Source organism: Notolabrus celidotus, chromosome 16, assembly GCF_009762535.1.
Source record: "Notolabrus celidotus isolate fNotCel1 chromosome 16, fNotCel1.pri, whole genome shotgun sequence".
In the NCBI taxonomy this organism is placed as follows: domain Eukaryota; kingdom Metazoa; phylum Chordata; class Actinopteri; order Labriformes; family Labridae; genus Notolabrus; species Notolabrus celidotus.
In genome coordinates, this window is record NC_048287.1 from 14,070,022 (window position 1) to 14,087,258 (window position 17,237).

Consider the following 17,237-nt stretch of genomic DNA (forward strand, 5'->3'; position numbering starts at 1 on the left):
CTTCAGTGCTGCCTTTCACTGCTCTCCTTATTCACCTCTAAAATATCATTTTTTTTATATTCTTTTTTTTTTTTTGCATTTCATGTAAATCGTCTTTGAATACCTGTAAAAGTGCTTTATAAGTCTTATCAATTATTATTATTTTTATTATTGTTATTATTATTATTAATAATAATAATAATAATAATAATAATAATAAGAATAGTAATAATAATAATAATAATATAAAGTATGCTGAATTAATTGAACCAGCTGATCATGCATCCTACTACTCAAGCCCCCCCCCCCCCCCCCCCCCCCCTACACACACACACACACACACACACACACACACACACATACACACACACACACACACACACAAACACACACACACACAAAAAGACACAATGAGAGAAGCAGAAAAAGAGTATCAACAACAAACAGTTTTACAGACCTATGGTAACAACTCCAGCAGTGTAAGGTATTAACAAGCACTTGTCTCCTATATAAGGTCTTCATGGTCCACAGGGTCGAAATACCACAGTTTTGTTATTAACTACTATAAGTGCTACAGTTAGTATTGTAGAGCTGCGTTATGCATGCTCAGTACTGCTAAATTCAACCAGTTACACTGTTGCGATTGGCTTGTAGCGCTGGTGGTCAGGCTGCAGGGGGAGAAATAACAAGCATGTGCAAGCATCTGTAAGGTTTTAGTCTCCCTTGCTCAAATACCAACTTAAAAAGCAGGGAAGGGAAGCAATCACTTAGCTGATTTAAAAATCACATCTGACGTGCAGAGGAAAGCAAACGTGACGGAGAGGGGAAAGTTGAAGGAGAAAAAGTAGCAGGAGGTGTGTATGTGTGTGTGCATCGCTAGATACATTACATTGCTTACTGCTCATACTGTTGGAGGAGAATAGGATGTAGCACACAGTCTGTTCTCTCCATAGGTGGGTTACGGGTTGGTGATAGATGGTGTAGAGGAGATGGAGCTTCTCCCCAGGGCTCGGTAGGAGGCTTCATTACCCCTCGTGGCTGCACCAGTTCTCTATTTCTCACAGCCAGAGTGTGGAGAAAAAAAAGACATAAAATGTAGCGTAGACACATGCAGGAGCAGCTCTGTTAAGGACTGTCCACTTTTCCTCTTCTTTGCTTTGTTTAAATGCTTGGATTGTGTAATTCTTTTGCACATACACACACCTTCTCTCTAGCCTATCTTCAGCATTCCTCTCTTTCCCACATCCTCCCACTTTCTCCCTCTGTTAATGTAATTTATTACCTTATACACACCTTGTCCTGTCTATAGAATGCCTGTCCCACTTTCTCAGCCACATACACACACAAGTACACACAGGACAAAAATACACATGCAACATATATCCCCATAGAAGGATTACATGTCCTCCATGTCCTCCATTCCTCTTAATAATAGCTGCTGTATACCATGTGTCTTTCTCCAATTGAGATTCACTATAGTAAGCCCTAAATGATAGACTGTTGGTGAAGAAAAACTGAGGAGCAGGTGTACAATGGGTGACTGGCACATACAACACAGAAATGGGGACATGAAGGTGTAAAAAGGAACTTAGCATTGTGCGTTTAAGAAACAGTAAATTACAACCAAAAGAAAAACACGGGAAAGGGATGATTATGTTGTGGAAAACAAAACAAATGCACCTGTGAGTGAACACCTGATTGCTGGATTTGGTTGTTTTACATTGAAGGATCCTTCATTTATGCAGGACCTAACTTTGATAGGGGAAATGCTCAGATTTTAGTATGTTCTTTGTCCAAGTAGTATTGACCAATCATGTTTCAGCAAGATGGAGAGTAAGCAGAACACAGTCTGTCATAAAAACATCCCAGCTCCCATCAGCGGTGATCGGATGATGATTTATGTATCTCTGCAAACAGATATCTGCATGCAGGTGCAGCTAGATTACAGTCTCCAAATTCACCAACAAATGTGCTTAATGCACTCGCTGTGTCATGAAAGCCAATCTGTGTTTAGATTTCTTCACTTCCTAGAACGCATCAGAAATGTGTCAGGCGTTTTTACTTATTACAAATCTTTATAATGACTGACTTGATAAACGCAAGTACAGCCGTATATCACAAGAAAATCAGTTTTCAATTCATACTGCTGAAGTAAGCCAGGGTGAAGACTGTGTTACTTCCAAGCGGCAACCTCCGGTCTCAAACTATGAAGCCCATGAGGAAGTGTTATAAACTGCAATTCATCGAGAATCCGCTTGAGGATGGCTGCAGAAACACCGGAAACCACATAGACACCAATTCAAAAAAGACGATCTTTGCAGCATTAATAAACGTGTTCACAGCCTGGCTCAAAAAATGGCTTGGCTACAGTAGCTAATTTCTCTATCAACACACACTGTATGGGGGGTGAAATTTTTCTAACGTGATGGTTCAGAAGATATTAAGATTACGAGTTTTTGCCCAAATAAGGACATGACTGACTTGACTCCCGGTCGGGAACACATAGCTGTTGGCTAAGAGGCTCAAACTCCTCCCCTTTACGTCACACTCTGCCTGGTTGAGTTCCGCATTTTCCACATGGCTGCCTCTGTCGATTGGCTTCAAAACAGCGCTCAGGAACAGATGGGTGATGTCACGGATACTATGTCCATATTTTATACATTCTATGGTTACTTCCTATTTACTGTGAAACTGAGACTCAGCAGAAACAGATGAACAGGCGCTCCCCTGGGAAATATAATGAGCCAAGATGTAATACCCTTAAATTTTGCAGATCAAACTGGAGGAGCAAATTAGATCTGACATAGTCACTTCTTAAGTTGCTAATTGGATTGTAAACAATGCAGCTCCTGGAAAAGGACGTTTTGCTGGAAGTTTTTTATCGCAAACTGCTGCTGGGTACACTTGAATGCCCAAAAAGTTGACTCTCATTCCTAAACACATGTATAGTCCTCAGACAGTAGCTGGTGGCTTCTGAGATTGAGCAGCCTCTTATGTGAGAGAGGATGTGTAGCATGTTTAAGAGCTTTTTGTCACTTCAGGACGTCCTTTGTAATCGTGTGTCAGCATATGTGTGAATTGAGCACTTCCCACGAGAGTTAGTGTCTGTCAAAGAGAGGCGGTTGCAGCCTGCTCAACAATTTCATTATTTTTCTTCCCTCTTTTTGTCTCAGTGTCTGAGTTTGCCCTCAGCAACAAGTGAAAAATCACATCTGAAGAAATGAAAAGGAGGTTTTATAGTTGCACGACTTCTTAGCCTTCAGGAGCTAAATAAGAGGCTTTTACAATGTAACATTAAGTGAAGAGTGAAGACAGTGATATAAATTAGAGAGAAACCTTCACTTGTGGGAAGAATTCCACACCACAGGTCCTACTGTTTCCAGAATCAAAACTGTTGATCCTGTTTTGTAAAACACAAAACATGTGCAACATGGATAATGTGCAATAGATGTTGTCTGTAGTTGTCATTGGTATGTATTTCTCTGGTGCATGTTGATTGTTTATTGTTGATTGTTTTTATTCGTTTCTTAATGTAATTTGGAGGCAGCTAAATGAGTGCAGCACAGAGGCCCAAGTTAAATTTTTTTACAGGGACAACATATTGTATCATATTATATCATATCATATCGTATCATATAATATCATATCGTATTGTATCGTATTTATTGTATGATATTGTACCGTTCCATACCGTCCCATACCATGTTGTATTGTTTCATATTTTAGCATTAGTTTTGTACTATGTCTGGAAAGAGTGAGTTATTTCTTACTTCAACTACAAACTTGACCCAAACTGCAAAATGATTGTTTGGCTTTTGTGGCCGCCAAACCTGCACAAAGGGTGTTACTTGTATACATTTAAATGGCTTTATGCATTCATGTGGAGCAAAATAGACCCCTTTTCATGCAATGCCATATAGTCATAACAACACCTAAATCACAATCGCTGGTGCAAACAGCCCTGCACATTTAGAGTGCCACATTTACCATCTGTTAATGGCACTGGAGTATTTATAAGCATTGTCACACTCAAAATGTTAGACGTCAAGACAACTCCAACCCTGATTACCTTATCCAGGGGACCAATCAGAGCTTCAGATGAAGCAAATAGCTGGTGTACAATTGTCTGTGATTTTACCAACCACGTTTCATTCTTAGTGAATTTTTGAAAGTGAATATTAGTGATTGCAAAACCGGTTTCGAAACTGCGTGAAATGTATCAATTCCCCATTCCCCTGCATCCTTGAATTGACCCTCCCTCGGGTCCTTGTTCTTCCTCTCCAGGTATCTGTGGTCCACCTGTTGAAGACAGTACGTCTGCTCCGTTTGTTGCGGCTGCTTCAGAAGATGGACCGCTACTCGCAGCACAGCACGGTGGTCCTGACCTTACTGATGTCCATGTTCGCCCTGCTGGCCCACTGGATGGCCTGCATCTGGTACATCATAGGCAAGATGGAGATGGAGGCCAATGCCTACAACTGGGAAATCGGTGAGTGAAGACAATGAAACCAAGTCGTACCCTTAAACCTTAAAATAGCTCTCAGCCCTGTTGTCAATGTTTGTAAACTCAATGACTAATCACAATAAGATCCAAAACACAATTTTTTCCAGTGTTGTAGAGGATTAAAGCCAGAGGCTGAATGCATGTGCTTTCCATTTGACATTATTTTGTTTAAATATTTCAGTGCACTGAATAAAAACAGGAGAGGGCAAACATGGGTTTTTATGTGTTTCCATAAAAATAGAGAAGACAGATTGAAGATTAGAGCTCAGATGAGCGTCAAAAGCTCTACAAAATGTTTTTTCAACAAGCAAGCTCAACATCAAAATCTGAGTCCTAAAAGACACTCATCAAAAGTGATCTGAAAGACTACCACTCAGTTCCTCCTTGAGAGGAGAGAGTTTAATAGCACGAGAAGCGTACCTGCAGCAACATCACATAGACTTTGGGACATAAAACTTGAGGAATATCACATCAAGCGTCATAATGTTCAGGCTTTAATTTGTAAAAAGAGATATACTTTTATCTCAGTACAGCTCCAGCAGAAGACTTCAGTTGTTGCAGATTCAGGATGTATCCTGATTGGATGACATTAACATAAACACACACTCTTACTAGTTCAATTGCTTTGTGGTTTTTAAACCTGTGTTGTAGTGAGGCTTCATTTTCTCTCTGAGGGAGCACTGTACATCTTTGTCAAGCTATTTCAGTCATTTTTATCATCTGTCATCAATCAAAAAGGCATTTCATCATTTTTCAAGCCTATCAATTCCATATACATTTCACAACGTAGTCACCTCTTGTCCTCCTTTTTCTTCTCTTTGCCTCATGTGTGCGGTCAGAATTATTTTCTGCTTTATCTCAAAAATCCTATTATGTGTTCGGTTTGGTGAATATGTCAATGCTGTGGTGCATTTCTTTTTTATAGATTGTTTTTTTGACATCAAACTACTGTTGTGAACCGCTGTAGGAGCATGAAACCATTCTTTTGTCATCAGGTCAGAAATGTTTGAACCAGCTTTTTCAAGTCACTGATGCAGATGTTTATATGAAACCAGAGTGTGATAAGCAACTGTTAAAAATCTCTTCACATAAGAATAGATGCAGTGTTGGTGAAGCTCAGTAGTAATCCTCACAGATCAATAAAGATACCATTAAGATTTGGGGTTGGACTGTGTAGTACTGTGTGGAAAGCTGCTGGATATTAACAATGTAATGGACTCCTAATAATGGAGTTTGTGTTTACTTGAGTCCTTGAGTATTTCAGTAAGCACCTGAATTAAGTCCATGATTTCCTCATTGATTTATTGACTTCTAAGACAGCTGTAAAATAAGCATTTAATGAAAAATGTTGTGTGCATGTATTTGCATGCAGGTGTTTGTGTGCGTTGTAAAAATGGCTGAGCGAGCGGCATGGATCGTCTCGTACTTCCCCCTCAGCCTCCAGGTCCCTGGTATAATGAGCCCCCCTGGGCTGATCTCTGGTCAGTATCGATGAGCTGCTCTGCCTGCAATTACCTTGCTCTTGTGTCTCTCTAACTGGTTCCGGGTCAGCATCGACAGGGTCATGAGAACAATGCAGATTTCTCTCCACCAATTACTGCGTTTCAGTGTCATAAAATAACAGGTCAGTGCACGAGGCAGGATTAATGTGTTGTATCCTAATTATGCGTTTCTGATGCTGAACTGAGCGTTGAAGTCGGGCAGCTGTGAGGGGCTTCCATCCAATTACCATTCATCAGTGTCTGCAGGAGAGTCTCTTGGGATCAGCGTCATGTCTGCGCACTATACTGACCAGGGATCAGTTCTGTTTCCCAAGCATCTTATCTGCTTAACTGTTAAATCCATTGTTTTGGATGGAGCATGGAGGAAAGCCCTGTTTACCACAATTTAAAAACAAGGAAGCAGTGCTGTCAGGTTTGTCAGCATCTACATGCTTGACTGCATTGAGCTTTCATGGAACATTCTGCAGGTCATACAAAAATCCATCTGTCTTCAAACATAATAATTACAATCAAAAAGTCTTCTTGCATTCTTTTGGGAGTGCAGAAATGTGTTCAAGCAAAGTTTTCTTTCTTCTATTAATTACTGAAAAGTTTCTCCCAAGTTTGACTCTTAATGACCATTCTCTGGTGACAGGCCAATGTTTTCACTGTGGAAACAGTGGAGTTATATAAACCACTACTTCTGACCAAGCATGTGTCTTAACATCCATCATAAACCTGTTTTACTTCATTTTGAAAACAGGATGGCTCCATGAGCTGGGGAAGCGCCTGGAGTCACCGTACTACGCAATAGGAGGCGTGAACGGGACCAGCAATGGGCCCTCCATCCACAGCGTCTACATCGCCTCTCTCTACTTCACCCTCAGCAGCCTGACCAGCGTGGGCTTCGGGAACGTGTCAGCAAACACGGACTCTGAGAAGATCTTCTCTGTCTGCGTCATGCTTATCGGAGGTACACACAATACACACTTCAGTCAATACAAGGGTGATGGGTTTTCTGATATATGTTCTTATTGGGGCGCCGATTAGGCTAGTGGTTGAAGCGTGCTCCCCATATACAGCAGTCACTGGTTCGACTCCTGGCCTCGACCTTTGCTGCATGTCTTCCACCACTCCCTACTCCCCACATTTCCTGTCTCCCTTCAGCTCCTATCTAATGAAGGTAGAAATGGCCAAAAATATGCCTTTACATTTTTTTTAATTTGGATTACATCACTGTAGGTTTACAGCATTGACTGTATATAAAGATAGACAACGCACCTCCACTTCCTTCCACTGTTCAAAAGTAAAGCCAGAAAACACCCTCCACCCGTTTTTCACATTTGGGGCCAGAATCTGCACTGTGTGATCGGCTGTCACAGCTATGGTGTTGAATCTCTTTTTGCTAACCAAAACAAACATTTTGCATTTACCATTATAAAAGCAGAGGTTGATTCTACTGTGTAAGAGCCTCTTAAGTGTGTTTGAAGCAGAAACTGATGCATATGGAAAGTTCAGTGACCACAGTTACTCTGCTAATCCAACACACAACATGCCACATGATTTGTCAGATTTGTCATCTGAGCTGTCAATCACGACGTAATATGTCATTTTAAAGCATTAAATAACCATTAAATCTGAACCTACTAGAGAAATAAATATTTTTGGCATTTTTGATTTTGTAATTTGTCCCATGTCCCTACTGGTAACATGGAAGGAGCGCGGGTTTATGAGCTATACTGAGGGAGTTCGAAATGTTTTGGCTTCATTTCGGGAGCTGTCGTGTTGTCAATCTTTTTATACAGTCTAGTGTTGGCCTATAATGACCTAATTTGTGGGATCACAAATAGACTTCCTGAATTAGCAAGCCACATCAGTGGATAATAACAGATAAAAGCAGGTATGTGTGGATAAAGAAATTAATATCTTCAACCAATATGCAGCATGTCTTTGATTATTGTGAAAAACCTCAACTAAACTGTGTCTAACATTGAAGTTATGTTACTCCCTTTAGCGTTTAAGCATAATCAAATGACCCTTACCATTTAAGATTTTTGGATTTGATTTAATTTGATGCCTTTATTTTGACAAGTAAAAGTAAAATAGAAAAAAACATGCAAGTAAAAAAGAAGAAACACTATTGATTAGCAAATATGAAGTCAATAAAGTGCATAAAAGTGGCTAAAATCTCATAGCTCCACCTTGTATTAGCTGTCATATAGTCTACGGTCTTTCTTTGTCTAAGACATTGTAAACAATCAGAATATAGCATGCAGTATTACACTGTATAATTGTATTAACACCAGTACACATAATGTTTTAAATAGACATTTTAAAAAGATATTCACAAAAATAGATTTTTTTCCCTGACCTCTCTTTTGTTGTATTCAGGGAAACAAAAGTGTGTTAATGTGGCAACAACAAAAACACACACACATGCATTAGTAACATTATAACCCAGTGGAAAGTATAATGTTTACTAAACAGACCTTTGCCAGATGGCCTGATCCAGTTCAATCCGGATCTTTGCACTGGGTTTGGTGGTTTTTAAGGGATGAAGAGAGGTCACCGTGGCGGGGTTTTCCCTCTGGACTCTCCTCATGCTGGTTCGGCGAAATGTTAAATGTCTCTAGCTGCCTGGGGGCAGAAGCAGTCACAGATGCACATAACGCAAACACACAAAAACAAAACCACACACACCCTTACAACCCCTTGTGTGTAAACAGAAACAGGAAACAAAGGAGCAGTTCATTATAGCAGAGCAAAGGTCAGATGAGGTGAGTTTGAGAAAGGAATTGGATTATTGCCTTTTGAGTTAAATGTCTATGCAGCCAAAAAAACACGAATATGTGCATGTGTAAAAAGGAATAATTTCATTTAAGTTCAACATAAAAGCTGGATTTTTGGCACTAACTGGCCTCAGAAAAAGGAGTCAGAGGAACTACAGTCACACTCAACATGTGGTCTGTGTGTTTGGAGCTTTCATGTCGAGAGGTGTGTGACACACCTGCGGGGCAGCTGACCGCTGGATGAGATAAGTAGAATTTATTTTCTGAGGGCAGGTTTCTGTCATATGAATCAGATCAGCCCCTCTGTTCTAACGTTGATCCGCTCCTGTCTGGGAGGTGCAGAGATTGAAAAGCATTAATGCAAATAAGATATTCAACAGGTGGACTCCGGCTGTTTTTTAAACACAGAAATTGATTATTTGGCCTCAATTACTGACGGAAACACATATGTTTACAATGGAAGTAATATTAGAAGTAATATTCTATTGAAATGAAGGTCTTATTTTTTCTTCTTCTTCCATTAATCTTAAAATAGCTTTAAAATCAACACTTCATGGAGCATGGTTATATTTTACCTTATATGTGGAAGTCTGAGTATAATGCCTATGCATTCACACCATTTTTTAAGCACCCAGGGGAAACTCAAGCTAGCTATGAGATACTATAAGGTTAATTGGTGCCAATTAAATGATGGCTGCTTCTTGGGTTGTTTATAGCTCAAGAGGAATCTGTTGCGAGCACAAGCACTGTGTAAAACATGAAGACCAGCAGACAACTATAGAGCTAATTTGCACTCTTTAGTATTTTTATATTGTTTGCACTTCACATGGTTATAGCAATCTAGTATAATGTGATCACTAACAGCATATTTTTGATGGAGGCTTGATGTGAAGACATGAAAATGTGACAGACAAGTTTTTTTTCTTGTTGTTTATAACTTCACAGTTGACCTGGTTTGAGCAGGTAGTGATATGAGTGCAAATCCCAGTCATCCCAATAATCTTGCACTTCACTCCTCACACTCTGTAACTGTCGAGTCTACACAAAAATATTTCCCTGCTGGCACCGAGCTCCTGCCATGAAAATAGCGTCCAAAAGGTTTTCTTTTTTAGCTCCCCTGTCTAGACATTCCCTTTCAGTCTCTTTCATTTATGCCCTCCCTCTTCCCTTTCTTCTCCTCTCCCTCTTTGAACCCGGCAGCTCTGATGCACGCTCTGGTCTTTGGAAACGTGACAGCCATTATCCAGAGGATGTACTCACGCTGGTCCCAGTATCACACCAGAACCAAAGACCTCAAGGATTTCATACGCGTCCATCACCTGCCGCAGAGCCTCAAGCAGAGGATGTTGGAGTATTTTCAGACGACATGGTCGGTCAACAACGGCATCGACTGTAACGAGGTACCACTCAGCATATAAGGATCAATAATTCATTTATTAGATCACTTACTTCTCAATCCCTTCACATCATGTGTATTACATCTGTGATGATGTGATCGATGTAACGTGATCTTTTATCATGTCGGAGCATGATTGACAGGGATGGTGAAGAAGCAGACCACACAGACTTATTGTCTTGAAGCAATTTGTGGATATCTTGTAACCTTGTCACTCAGGGGTTTTAAGTTGTTTCACCTTTTTCTAGATTGCATTTCATGAAAGTCAAATCCCGTGTTTTGTGTCAGGAGAAAGAATGTACCACAATATTTTAGATTCCGGTCATCTTTATGACATGATTGCAGATCCTGACCAATACACACAAAACTAGTAATACAGAGAATCACAGTCTCCGCCTAGGCTAACATAGCATATTCACTCAAGCCTTGTAATTCAGTATATTCTTTCGGGCATTAATGTTAATTAATGTTTATTGACTCACTCTGTGTGCTCAAGAATTGTTTCACTTTTAATCAATTTTAACAGGCTTTATAAAACTTTTACCCCCATATTTGTTTGAGAACCTTAATTAACTTTCAGATTGTGAAAATATTCCATGTGTGGTAAGAGTTAGCTTATTTTTGGCCTGCTTAAATACACTGTACAACCATAACATAATGGCTTAGGCCCCCTTTCCTATCAGGCCAGGCCCAAAACATTCCTGACCTGATAGGACATGAACTTCCACTGAGGGTGTGCTGTGGTGACTGGAATCAAGATTTTAGCAACATAAGTCCTAGTAGTGCAAGGTTCGGCCTTCATGGATCAGACCTCCTGCAGATGCAACACAGATTAGCTTGAAATCTGGGGAATTTGGAGTCCAAGTTAACACCTTGAGCTGTTTGTGTTTTTCCAGGCCACTTTCTTCCATTGCTCCAATCCCATTGACCCAGTTTAGGGGCTTCTCGTTATGGACAGGGGTCAGCATGGGCAACAAACTGCAATGCACCGTGTCTTCTGGTACCGTTCTGTTAGAACCAGCATTATTTATATCAGCAATTTATGCTCCTATAGCTTCACCACACTGGCCAACGTTTAATCCCCATGCCCATCAAAGAGCCTTCGTTTCTGTCTGGAAGGACTGACTGAACCAATCATGTAGCCATCACATTTTGGCTCCTGTCAAAGTTGCTCACATCCTTACGCTTGGCCATCAACTTTGAGGACAATATGTTCACCTGCTGAGCCATTATACAGAGATTACCAGTGTCATCACTTCACCTGTCAGTGGCCATAATGTTACAGCTGATCAGTGTATTTCATAATGCAGAAATATAACATGATAGGGTTAGGCTTAATGGTATAATTTGTGTTTTCAAAATATTCAGAAAAAAGGACATTCTGCTAAAAAAGTAATTCTCATTTTGGTTCAAAGATAATATTTCGCAGAAAACACTGATGTGCTTTTAGCAAAGTAACATTTCCAATGCAGGACTTTGAAAGTTTATTATTTTTCTTTGAGGATGTGAGTGATCTAAAGACTTCATATATTTTAAGAGGATCATAGGTACAATCTCAACTGAGTATTTTTTTAATCATACAGACAATATTAGCAATTAGGAACACCTTATGTTGATAATCTTGTAATACAGGCCTGTGCTACGATGGAACAAAGTGCAGTTACAATTCTGACATAAACTAAAAAAAAGGAGGCAGGTGGAGCCAGAGCATGATGTGCAGATTTTGCACAAGGACAGCTCAGAGAGAAAACAAGCAGAAAAGGGGGCTGAACACCTTTAGTTGACAAGCCTGAGGAAACAGAGGGAACCAGTTAGTAGTGTAATAGCAGCACGTCCCTCCAGGCTGTGAATGCCTGTGAGACAGCTGTCAGGGCCCAGAGCAGCGCTGAGACAGAGTGATGATGATGAATCCCAGACAGATGAATTATAGATGGGCCTGTTGATTAAAGTCAGCCTGGCTCTGACGACTCATTGATCGACAGTATGAGACGCTGAGCTCCAGATATGTGTACCGACAGGGAGTCAGAAAGATAGATGATATGCAATGTGTGTCTCTTATTTACAATGTCACTTAGATTTTTTCAGGTTCTATATAAGGGTTGATATTTGGTGTAAAGATACTGTTTATAATGTATTAATTCAAATACAGTGGCAAGTAAAAAATAGTGAGAATTCATTTTATATTTAAGGTAGACTTCTTTTCTCTAGTTGAAATCACATCTCACCACTCACTAAGAAAAAAATGTATTCTAGATGCACTGTATATTTACTTTGGTGTATACAAAACTGACCAATGGATGTTTATTTGAAGACATTGAACATTTTATGGATGTATTGAGGTTTGTAAAGGCTCTGGGGGAGGGGGGGGTTCCTTATCTGAATCGAGGGTCTCAGGCCTGAGAGTGTTGCGTGTTTTCTGCAGATTGTGAACCCTCTGAGGCAAACTATTGATTTTGGGCTATGTAAATAAACTTAACTGCATTTGACACAGATGTTTCCTGTAGCACACAAGCTAAGGAATCAAATCAATGGGACCCAATGCTGTAAATGAAATCACTGAGTTACACATGGCTGTGTTTTCACAGCTGGCATACATCCCCTCATTGATGCCTGCTTTTTCCCTCTCTTTCTCTCTCTCTCTCTTTCGATGCCATCGCCTTCACAGCTGCTGAAGGATTTCCCGGATGAGCTGCGATCCGACATCACCATGCACCTTAACAAGGAGATCCTGGAGCTGTCACTGTTTGCCTCTGCTAGCCGCGGCTGCCTGCGCTCCCTGTCGCTGCACATCAAGACCACGTTCTGCGCTCCTGGAGAGTACCTCCTTCGACAGGGCGATGCACTCCAGGCCATCTTCTTCGTCTGCTCGGGGTCCATGGAGGTGCTGAAAGATGGCATGGTGCTGGCCATACTGGGTATGATAGTGGATGGAGTGAGGGAGGGAGGGGGTGAGGTTAAGAAGTGCAAGAATCCCTCTGTGTCATCATTATAGTTTTACAAAGAAACTCCAGGCACAGTAAAGTTCTGTATGGCTCATTGTGACAAAGCTGAGCCTGGAAATGAGGCCTTTGTTTAAAAATAGGAGCATTACAGTGTCCTAAAGGCTGCAGCTCAGTCTCAGAGTCTACTGTTAATGAACCCCCATGAAAGTATCTCAAATTATATCCCATATTTCCAACTATAGAGACCATTTTTCAGCAATATTTTGGGAATAAGAGCAACAAAATGACATGTCTGTAGCTGTGCATGCATGCGAAATGGGGGGTAGTTACAGAAGATTGTTAATCTCATGGAGCCACTGCAATATCTGAATAATATCATATACCACTTAATATATCACAGCAACCCGTGATCATCCAGTTCTTCAAGGTTTAAAACCGCTCCAGTCCAGTGATGTCCGGCTGAGTGTTCACATCTATTCTACAGCATGTAATTCAATCCTGCCCACATTAATCTTTGTTCAGTTCAGTCCAGGCCATTTCACCAGCCCAATCCACCTTAGTCAGATTATTTTAGATCAATAGTCTCAGCCAGTTTAGTGCCTATCAACCCACTCTGTAGTGGAAATACAATTTTGCACATACACACGTGTAGCTCCATTGGGGTCATGTTTGTATACATTTCCTCTAGCAGTGTCTAATGAATGTTTGATGCACTATCAGCTGGCAGCCTCTAACTTAGTGCAGAAAAATATGAAACTTCAAAGGTGATTTCAGTGGGACAAAAACAAAGTAATGCTAGAATAAAATTAAAGCTGCTAAAATGGAGATCAGCCTCTCATTAATGGAGAAAAGAGGCTCTAAAACATTTGCTAGAGCCGCAATTCAGCCCAATCTAAGAAAAGACTGTAATCTCATGTAATTACAGTAATCCTGTTTCTTTGGAAAAAGTTCCAATGAAAGAATATTTGTATAAAAAGATGCATAAAATAAGAACCTGCTTTTTAACCAGATTGAGATCATCTCAGGTCGGCAAACTGACCCAGATGAAGAAAGTGGTCCAGCAGACACTCTGACCACAGCGGGCAGACTGTGTAGATGGTGCCCTTATGACTGGTGTCTCCATAGAAACCCCAATTTAAAGGACCAAATATCCTATAAATAGCATGCAAATACCAGAGTGCAGGAGCAACTTGGTAACATTCAAGTTAGCTGCAAAGTCACAATCTTGCTGAGAGACTTGTCTCGTATGGGATTTGATACAAATTGTATTTGTTTGTAAATTACACTGACTAAAGGGAAAGCCTGACATTTTCAAAGTCAGATGTGAAGAATGAAAATACCTTCATGCTCATGTGGTAAACATGAAGCGACAACCATAAGTTGAAAGTCGGTTTAACAAATAGCCTTTCCAATAAAAGCGAATAAAAGGCCATAACCATGGACTAACTATGATCCTTTAGACTTTTTTTTTTTACAAAATGTTGGACTGTGCCATCATAAAGCATGTTGGGCCAGTATTTATATCCCCTTAATACTACAGTCCAGTGATGTCTGGTTGAATGTCTTACTACTGCTGTTCTCATCCGTATGTAAAAGCTGCGCTAAAATGCGAAAACTTTTTATTTTTTAAGCTAGTACCTTGAGGGACAAAGGACTGTAGGAGGCTTTAAGTGCATTTCCAAAGCTGGGATCAAGGTCCAAGGTCTCAGTGACTTTATCTTATCCCCCTAGGTTCTTGTTCCAGGAAGGTTTCTAACATTACTTTTTGGTGGATTGGCGAAGATGCCGACAACAGTGTAGTTTTTCAACCTTTGTTTAAAACTAGGGATGTGCCTGTTAAGTCATCTAACCTATTAAATGATGTCACCCTCCATAGAATTACTTAAACAAAATATTAATACTTTTATTACTGTAGGCCCAGCATGCTGGTCATAGGTTGCATCTACGCTGTAGTGCAGCCCCCCACCACTAGGGGATGTGGCTCCAATTAATGGCCACTGCCATAACATTCTTAAGCTCTACAACCCAGATGTAAACAAGCATGTCCAGATGGCATCTCGTAGCGTGGTGCACTTCAAGAGTATATTGATCTAGAAAACGGCATGTATGTAGGATGTTTCTGAAACTGTTAGTGAAACTGTCATACAACCACTCGACTGAAACAAACTGTAGCCAGCCCAGGCGTACGGACAATAACTCACAAGGAGGGCATGAGCCTGGTGGTGCTAGCTCTGCTAATGTTAGCCACATTCTGCAAACTAATTTGACATTCTTCATCTGCAGTCTCTGTGGTCCTGTGTTTTGCCATGTTGAAGAAATTGTGTTCAATTTGTACTGTTTTCGTAGTGTTTGCTGATCTATAAATTAGTTTTTTCAGATTTTAAATTTCCGTATCAACAACAAGAAAATGAGTCACTTTGGAGTATCCCTGTGGTGCAAACAGGGCCCCGTTTTTTTTTTTTGAGGGACCTGCATGGCTGAACACCTTAGATTGCTTGATTACTCACAGCGTAGTGAAGACTCTTTTATATGTTGGTGCTATTTGCCTTATCTTCACAGCTCTTAAAACACAGGTGGAAACAGACATCAACAGGCTGGAGGAACCTTTAGATCCCTTTAGGAGTAGCCCCTGGAACTCAAAACACTGTGTATTTTGGTGGAAACTCAGCTTCTTTTACTGCTGCTCCCCTCTGACTGCTTAACTCATTCCCATCTTTCCTCAACACACCTGCACATATTTGCACCTGCTTTTGAGAAAATTTCCCACTCAAAACTTATGCTTTAAAAAATGTGTGAAAGTGCGGGGGCGTTTTTGCAAAGAGCCATGGATATTATAAATGTTCTTTTTGCAGAATACATCTGAAAAGAAGATACAAAATAACCCTTAATGCAGCTGTACTAACAACCACGCACATCTACTGTGCAACACAATATCTTAAAACAAGTGACCTCGGTGGCTTTCCTTTGTGACCCTCATGACACAAAGTGATGGACCAGCAAGTGTGTTTGCAGGGGAAAGTGTGTGTCTGTGTGTGTGAGAGGGAGTCAGTAAGAGAGAGTGAGTTAAAGATGTGAATCTGAGACTGATCCATCACTTTGTCACGGTTGCTGCCGTGCTTCTCTTTGTGTGTGTGTGTGTGTGTGTGTGTGTGTGTGTGTGTGTGTGTGTGTGTGTGTGTGTGTGTGTGTGTGTGTGTGTGTGTGTGTGTGTGTGTGTGTGTAAAGCCTGTACCTGTTAGCCTCAGCACCTGTATTCAAGCACTCCTGATAAAAAAAGAAGTTTGTGTTTGTTTTGGACTGTTTGTGTGTTTTGAGTAGGTGGCATTGTTTACTGGTGTTGCAGTGTGAGTATGTGTGTGGGTGATAGCATGTGTGTTTATGTGTGTGTGTGTGTGTGTGTGTGTGTGTGTGTGTGTGTGTGTGTGTGTGTGTGTGTGTGTGTGTGTGTGTGTGTGTGTGTGTGTGTGTGTAGGCTTGACAGGCAGAGAGTATTGTCTCTGTGCTTGCCTGCTGACTGTGCAGAAGGTTAGGCTGACATTGAGTGTCTGACTGAAGGAGAAAAAAGTGCCTTTGTCTCTCTCTCTCTCTCTCTCTCTCTCTCTGCCCTCCTCTTCTTCGTCACACTTCAAGTACATGGCCAGAGCTCAGTACCTCCTAGTACAGTGGGTAAAATTGAGAGAGGCCATGTTGGAAGATATCAAACATAAAACAGAGATGGTATGAGGAGAAGGAGAAACTGGAGTTGATGGAGGGGACAAAGAGACATACAAAGATCAGGGGGTCGAGGGGAAGAAAGCAGCGAGTGAAAGGAATGACGTAGGGAAGAGCAGAAAGATAAGAGGTAAAGCCGGAAACGGGAGGCAAACTTCACATTCAAAAATGAAGGAAAACAGCCAAAAAGAAGAAAGGAGAGAAAAGCAGAAAGCTAAAAGTAATGAATGGAAAGAAAGAAGGAAAGAAAGCTGACAGAGAGAGAAAAGAGATAGGACGAGTATCTTGAACAGAAGGAGAGCTGGGAGGAGAAAGAAAAAGGAAAAGAGGTTATAAGAAAGTAAAAGACAATAGCTGTTTCTAAGAAATTTCAGGAGCTCTGTCCCAGAATTTAACTGAGTTGACTGTTCACACATGTCCTGACACAGCGTGACG

The 17,237-nt window shown here is 40.7% G+C and overlaps 1 protein-coding gene across 1 annotated transcript in view; it reads left to right on the forward strand.

Annotated features, from left to right (window-relative positions):
* The window catches only part of kcnh8 (potassium voltage-gated channel, subfamily H (eag-related), member 8), a 101,836-nt gene that overhangs the window by 66,773 nt on the left and 17,826 nt on the right, over positions 1-17,237 (forward strand). Inside the window, exons 9-12 of the mRNA XM_034705588.1 lie at positions 4,264-4,468; positions 6,728-6,937; positions 9,954-10,153; positions 12,815-13,064. Coding sequence (XP_034561479.1) covers positions 4,264-4,468; positions 6,728-6,937; positions 9,954-10,153; positions 12,815-13,064 — 865 coding nt within the window. The remainder of the gene's footprint in view (positions 1-4,263; positions 4,469-6,727; positions 6,938-9,953; positions 10,154-12,814; positions 13,065-17,237) is intronic.